Below are 8179 nucleotides of genomic sequence, written 5' to 3' on the forward strand. Positions count from 1 at the left end.
GAAATACTGATTTCTTTAAAACACAGGAGGCAGCAGATATCACTGCTGATATCAGTTTTCCTCAACATATTATAAATAAACATCTATATAAACATTTAGGCACATCAGTAGCATATAGATTTCCTGCATTTGTGGAACATTTTCTTTGTGCTGCTGTTTAAATGTGTTGTTCACACTGCAGTCAGTAATTTTCCACTAGCAGTCTCACCTCTGCATTTTACAGGAAGACTGACCAACTGAAAACAGGGTGTTTGTGTCACACGTCTCAGTGAGCGAAAACCACACAACCATCAGGTCCTCAGCTCAGACCCTCTGCCTCACTTGAATAACCACAAATGATGTTTTTTCTAAAGCGAGGTTTCGCTGCACTCCATCTTTATTTTTACTCTGTAGCACTTTGAGATTGCTAAAATATAAAGTGCAATGCAAATAAAATTTATTATTATTATTATTCTTTTTCACAAGATAGTACTTACTACACAACCTCGAGGTGTTCTTAGGGTATTTGTTGGAAAACAATGATTTTCAGTAGGTGTGTCCAGACTTCTACTGGTACTGTATATTAAAAGGCCTGTCACATTAAAGGTCACTCAGTGGTTCTCTGCAGCCTCAGCCCTCAAAAGATGGGGTGAGATTCCCAGCCCTTGGTCTGTGCATGCAGAGTTTGCCGGTTCTCTCCATGTTAGCATAGGGTTCCCCCTCCAGTCAAAAACATGCAGATTGTGAATTCAACAGTCCTCTGTTCCCTGATATTTGTATACAACGAGAACTGTGTATGTTCCTTAGAATATATAGTCAGAATTGAAAGTGCTTCCTAAATATCCCACCTAGAGCTTGTAACCACATGGTATTCTAACATATTATAGAATCCATCTATCTTCCAGCTGCATATCCAGTATTTGGTCATGGAGAGACCAGTGCTTATTCCAGGAAGTGCAGGGGAACACCCTGGATGGGATGTCAGACCATCACAAAACATTTAAATGCAACAAGTTTAACTATGTAAATATCCTTAACTTCAATTGAATTTCCAATCAAAGTATGGATTGATCCATACATTTAGAAACATATACTCTCAATATACTGTCCTCGCTATTTCATTTACTGTATGTCCCTGCAAGGGTGCAGTAGGGCATGAGTGCCCTGGCAGATTCAGGGGGCCCAGCACTTTACAGGGGCCCTTCAATATGTAGTATTATATGTAAAATTTAGCAGAGAGGCCCAGGGTGACATTTTGTCTGGGGCCCTGAATATCTAGCTGCGTCGCTGTGTTACTGTGTTTTTTTTTTTTGTTCTTGCCACCAACAACCTTGAAGTTGCTATATCGCCACCTGGTGGTGAAGACATCAGCCAAAATATATATACACTCACCTAAAGGATTATTAGGAACACCATTCTAATACGGTGTTTGTCCCCCTTTCGCCTTCAGAACTGCCTTAATTCTAGCACCAGCTTTACTGACAAAAAATAATCCTGGAGACAAATTAGCATTTTGAGCCAGTCCATTGTCCTCCTGTAATTGCTGTGTAAACGCACCAATTACCCGTTCACACTCTCCAAGGGAAGGTATTTGCAGTTGTTCACACCATTCACCTACAGCCCGGAACTCTCTAACTCACAGAGAAACATTCACAGCAGTGACTTGATTGTGTACCTTATTCACACAAAATGTCCCACACACGGACTAAACTGCAATTATGAAAGACAAACTGTCACAGAATGTTTTAGAACAAGAATGTGTTTTATTTGTTAAAAAATGAAATGAAAAAACAGCCAAACAGATAACATTCAGAGTCATATTGAAATACAAATTTATTTATGTGATTTATTTATTTGCACGCTGTACAGACCCAGTAATCCTGGTCCCTACATTTGGCGCAGGTGTACTTGTGGCACTTTGCACAGCGAAACTTGCTGCGATTTTTGTTGCATTTCTGCTGTGCCTGGCACTGCGTTGTCCATGTAGGTGAGGACATTGGCACAACAGCCTGAGCAGCAGCAGCAGCAACAGCGGCTATAGTAGCAGCAGCAGCAGCAGAAGCCTTTTCTTTCTGCATTTCCTTTTCCTGCATGAATCGCCCTCGGAGTTCCATGGCTAGACGATGCAGAAACCGTCTTCTAGTACCTGTGTACCCCGTGCATGCCTTGTAGAGCACATAGGCATTCACTGCCGCCAAGTCCAGCATATTATAGAACACTGCAACTGGCCACCTGCGTGTTGCTGCTCGTACCGAGTATTTGCGTGCCATTTGGTCCAAAACATCAACACCACACTTCATATAGTTGTAGTCTGTTATTGTGTTTGGTTTTTTCTTTCTGTCATCCCCGGGCACCACGTGTTGGTGCATGGAGCTCAGAACACACACTGTTTTCTTTGTCTTTGGAGCATACACTGTCAATGACACACTGCCACTTCTGAACACCGATGTGGAGAATTGTTCCCGTGCTGCAGTGTCCTTTGCTGGAGGTGGAAGCTCACGCCGAACTTTGTTCATTGTGCCAAGAAGAGTGGTGTTACGGTGAAGCAGTCTGTGTACCAGTGATAATGAGGTGAAAAAGTTCTCTGTTGTGACATTCCTGCCCACATCAAGGAATGGCTGCATGAGACGCATCACCACGTTCTCTGACAGCTTCTCACCTGTGGGACGACCAGGATCCTTTCCCAAGTAAGTAAGGTTTAAAGTAAGGTTTAAAGATTTCCAAAAGGCTTGTGGAGAGGTTGTGCGCTAGGCGTGGCTATGCGGTAGGAGTGGAACGAGGCTTCACGAGACTTTCGGCAGTATCCAACATGGCGGCACGCTTCTAAAACAAACTAACAACAAGTAATTAAATATCTTCGCCAATTTAGAATAACCTAAAATTAAGTGAGTAAATAAGTAAAAAGTATATAATTAATCGCGGTTCATTTAAAATCTTCACTCTGGAGGAGTCTGCGGACGGATTGGATAACCTATTTACTTTCATCGACGAGTGTTTTGACCGGATTATAATGGGGAAACCAAAGCCTCTCACCGAGACTCCGACCACCAGCAAAACCGCTTCATCCACCAAGAGGAGCAGACCCGAGGATTCACCCGAGGCGGCCTCCCCACCTAGGGAAGACCTGGCAAACATTCTGGACTCCATTGATAAGAGGCTATCGAGCTTCGACGCACGTATGTCCCTATTAGAAATTCTCCATAGGGAATTCCAGGCGATGCGTGAGTCTCTGGAGTTCAGCCAGAAACAGGTGGAGACGCTCGCTAAGGAGAACGCGGCTCTCAGAGAGTCCGTGAAATCCCTCACAGAGGGCCTGGGCCAGCTCTCGTTAGAAAACAAGAAAATCAAAGAAGCGGTTTTGGATCTCCAGGCGAGAAGCATGAGGGACAACCTCGTTTTTGCAGGCATCCCAGAAGCAGCGGACGAAAATCCCGAAACCACGGTGAAGAACTTCATCCATAAACAGCTCAAACTTCCAGCGGAGACCACAAGTAACATCACCTTCCATCGTGTGCACCGCCTTGGAGGTAAAAGACCCGACGGCCACAGACCACGACCCATCGTGGCAAAATTCGAGCACTTCAAGCAAAAGGAGCTGGTTAAAAGCCGAGGCAGGGAACTGAAGGGGACGAACTTTAGTGTCAACGACCAGTTCCCCAAGGAGATCCTGGAGCGACGCCGGGTCCTGTTTCCCGTGAGGAAGCGTCTCATAGACGGAGGTTCGCGAGCGGTCATCACCGTGGACAGGTTGTATGTCAACGGACAACTTTACCGCGATCGGGATACTACCCCCTGGCTATACTAGAGTAAAATAATCCGGGGGAAAAAAAAAAAAAAAAACCCCGCTAACTTTTCCAAGGTATGTCTCCGTTAATATAATAACTGCTGGTCTCAAAGCATAGCCTGAGGTAAGATGTGCCCACGTCTTAATAGTGACTGCACCCCGCTTTTTCTCTCTCTCTTCTTTAATTCAGCTGTTATTTTCTCTCCTCTTTTCTTCTTCTCTCTTCTCCTATATATAACGTATAACACCATGATTATGCATAAATGCATCGCACATAACGTACGCACACAAGCAGCACATAAACAGACCATACATATAGACACATCACACACATATGTACTTCACACGCACACAGAGGTACATAGGCACTTATGCGCACATATAAGCACAGGTGAGCATAGGCACGCACAGACACACACACCTAGCAAGCTCCTCACACCCGGCGAGTTAGTTTAAACATGAGCACAATAAGGTTTGTCACATGGAATGTACGTGGTGTCGGCTCCAGAGTAAAGAGGCTAAAAGTTTTTAATCACCTGAAAGATTTACAAGCAGACATTGTCCTCCTACAAGAGACACATCTGTCCAAAACAGCTGCAGATGCACTCACCTCACCACAGTTCCCTCATGTATATTCAGCTGGATACAACTCAAAACAGAGAGGAGTGGCCATACTGATTAATAAAAAAATACACTTTACTACCATTAACACTATTACAGACCCAGAAGGTAGATTCATTATAGTCAACTTATCTATCCAAAACATGAACATATGTATCGCTAGTATATATGGCCCAAATGTTGACGACCCCTCCTTTTTTCACACTCTTTTCACCTCACTTTCTGATCATTCTGACACCACACTTCTTATAGGAGGGGACTTCAACCTGATTTTTAACCCTGAAATTGATAGGTTTAGTAACGCAGGTAGCTATAGGAACTGGCAATCCCCAGAAATCCTGAAACAATATATGAGGGACCGTGGTCTATGTGATGTTTGGCGTTCTCATCATCCCACTCTTAGAGAATATACTTTTTTCTCGTCTGTACACCGATCATACTCCCGCCTAGACCACTTTCTAATCAGTAGCTCCAAAATGAGGGACACTTCAGCGGTTCAGATCCACCCTATCACTATCAGCGACCATGCCCCAGTCTCCCTCACTCTGACTAACACAAAGGTCACTCCGCCAATCAAACATTGGAGATTTAATACATCATTGCTTAAAGATCAAAATTTTATAAATTATTTCAACCAGGAGTGGGCACTATACCTGGAGGACAATGACACACCAGGAATCTCAGCTTGTGTTCTTTGGGAGGCAGGGAAAGCAGTCATGCGAGGTAAGATAATCTCTTATTCCTCACATAAGAAAAGAGCAGAGAATTCACTAATATTAGAACTGGAGCAAAAGATTAAAACTTTAGAAAGTGAATATGCAGCCACGTCCCAGGAATTCATTCTGGATGAATTAAGGAAAACAAAACTTAAATTAAACGAGATTAATGATAAAAAAACACAGTTCTTGGTGCAAAGGCTTAGACTGGAAAATTTTGAACAAATCAACAGATCAGGTAGATTTTTAGCCAACCAATTAAAGCTTAACAAGGAAAAAATAACAATCTCTTCCGTAAAAGACCGATTAGGTAACATTACACATGACCCAGATGAAATAAACACCTTTAGAAATTTCTATGAAAATTTATATAAGTCACAGATTGATCCACCACAGGCTGATATTGATGAATTCCTTAACAATATAAATCTTCCAAAATTACAGGAAGATCAGGTAATGGCACTGGAGGCACCCATTTCAGTGGCAGAACTCCATGATGCCCTTCAGCATATGGCCAACAATAAGGCTCCGGGACCAGATGGTTTTCCAGCAGAATTCTATAAAGAATTTTGGACTACGTTAGAGCCCACTTTCCATAGAATGGTATGTCATATTAAAGAAAGCGGCGAATTACCTTTGACTATGAACTCGGCCAATATTAGTTTACTCCTAAAACCAGGTAAGGACCCCACGCTCCCATCTAGTTATCGTCCCATATCTCTAATAAACACAGATCTTAAATTAATATGTAAAGCTTTAGCAAAAAAACTGGAGAAAGTCACCCCTTTCATAATACACCCTGATCAAACAGGCTTCATCAAAGGTAGACAGTCGGCAGCCAACACACGCAGGTTAATTAACTTAATGGATTACTCTACCATCAACAAACTAGAAACTACAATTATTTCTTTAGATGCAGAAAAGGCTTTTGACAGGGTAAATTGGAAATTTCTTATTGCAGCACTAATTAAATTTGGGTTTGGATCATCTTTTATTAACTGGATTAAAATTCTATATAGCTCTCCTAATGCATCAGTCAGGACAAACGACCAAACTTCACCAAGCTTTCTTCTCCAGAGGGGTACTAGACAAGGCTGCCCACTCTCCCCCTCTCTCTTCGCTATTTTTATTGAACCTCTAGCAGCCATGATAAGACAAAATAGAGATATTACAGGTATTCAAATTAAAAATGAGCTTCATAAGATAAGTCTTTATGCAGATGATGTATTAATTTTCCTTCCAAACTCTCAATCCTCCCTATCTCACACAATTTCAGTCATAGAAAGATTTTCATCAATCTCTGAGTATTCCATCAACTGGTCAAAATCCACAGTCCTGCCTATAAACTGCGATTTTCAAAATGCACCAAATACTACATTACAATCAGGAAATATCAAATATTTAGGTATAAATATTTCCCCCAGGCTGTCAGACCTGCAAAAATTAAACTTTACTCCACTACTTAAAACAATAGAAGACGATCTTATACGGTGGAAAACCCAGCCCATATCACTCATGGGGAGGGTGGCCTCTATTAAAATGATGGTACTACCCAAAATTAACTATTTGTTCTCAATGATCCCCTATAAACCCTCTTCTGCCTGGTTCAATTCATTAAATTCACACATTTCCAAATTTCTATGGCAGGATAAACCACCAAGAATTAGTATAAAAACCTTACAAAAGACTAAACAATGCGGAGGTTTAGATTTGCCACATTTTTACTACTACTTTCTTGCCAATAGATTACAATATGTTTTGAAATGGATTAATCCAAGCCCGCTAGACAGACTATGGCTAAATGTAGAACAGGAGTTCTGTGATAATTTAGATAGTGAGGGGTCCTGGGTGTGGCGGGGGTGTGGCCGCATCTGTGGGGCGCTGCCGGTCTCCGGCGGGGTGCCCGCTCGCCTGCGATCTGGGGGGGTGGGGAACATCCTCTGGGCCGTCCACTGGGCAAGTCCAGGGCATCTGCTGCCGGACTTCAAAGACGAGCAGGTGTGACTGGGAGTGTGTGTCTGAGTGTGTGTATGAGTGCATGCATGGATCGGTGTGTCTGCATGTTTGTCCTGGTACGGGGAGCACGTGGATGATGAGGCGGTGTGGGGGCGGTAGTGAGGGGACTTGGGGGAGGGAGGGTGCGGGGGCTGGGGAGGGAGGGTTGGGATCTGGGTGGGGGAGGGGGGGTCGGCGTAGCCAGGGGCGGGTGTGCTTGGTGGCTCTCGGGGCGTCCCCCTGGTCCCCCGGGTGGGGGTTCTTGGGGGGGGGCGGGTCTCCCCGGGGCTGGCGAGGCCCCCACGGGGTGTGCGGGTGCTCCGGGCTCCGGGTTCTATCCGTGCCTGCGTGGCCGGCCCCCGGGGGGGGCCGGCGCGCTACCGCCTGTGGCCGTGGGGTTCCTGCCTCGTGCTTGCCGGTGGGGGGCGCCCGGTGCCTCCTTCCCTGCCTTCCTTGGGTGGGCGCGCAGCCTTCCGGTGGCGGGGGCCCGGGTACCTGGCCACTGTGGGGCGGCTGGGTCCGTGACCCGTCGGGGCTCTCCCGGCCGTCTGGGGGCCTCGGGGCGGCGTTGTTGTGGCCTCGCACACACACTGGGAATCATTCCATGTTAACCTGCACACTCATACATACACTCACAACACACAAACATACACACATACACATATGCGTACACACACACATGCACGTACATATGCACACGCACACACATACACTTAGAACGCACACACACATAGACATGCACGCACACGCACACACACGAGCGCCTGGGGCTCTCTTCCCCTATTTTATCCCTCTTTCCCCTTGTCTGGGTGTGTGTGTGTGTGTGTGTGAGAGTGTGTGTGGGGGTTGGTGTGTGGCTTCCACTCCCTCCTCTCGGATGCGGATGCGGGTACGACAATGTTTGGACGGTGTTCCTGGTGGTCTGCTTGTGCCTACTGTATATATTTATTTTCTTTCGTTGGTATTGACGTGTTTGGTTCCAGGAGCGGATACTGGCACAGGCACGGTCCCATGTCGTGGCGGTACCACTGGTTTCTTTGTGTGTATACTGTTTGTGTGTGTCCCTGGATCTTATCTTTCAGAT

The 8179-nt window shown here is 45.1% G+C and overlaps 1 protein-coding gene across 1 annotated transcript; it reads left to right on the top strand.

Moving 5' to 3' along the window:
- Positions 1-2740: 2740 nt before the first annotated feature.
- On the top strand, positions 2741-6809 carry LOC140593240 (uncharacterized). The gene is made up of 2 exons (XM_072717189.1): positions 2741-3726; positions 5023-6809. Exons 1-2 carry the CDS (start codon positions 2990-2992, stop codon positions 5114-5116), a joined length of 831 nt encoding a protein of 276 aa, XP_072573290.1. The 5' UTR covers positions 2741-2989; the 3' UTR covers positions 5117-6809.
- Positions 6810-8179: the final 1370 nt, after the last annotated feature.

The sequence above is a fragment of the Paramormyrops kingsleyae genome, chromosome 10 (genome assembly GCF_048594095.1).
Source record: "Paramormyrops kingsleyae isolate MSU_618 chromosome 10, PKINGS_0.4, whole genome shotgun sequence".
Classification (NCBI taxonomy): Eukaryota; Metazoa; Chordata; class Actinopteri; order Osteoglossiformes; family Mormyridae; genus Paramormyrops; species Paramormyrops kingsleyae.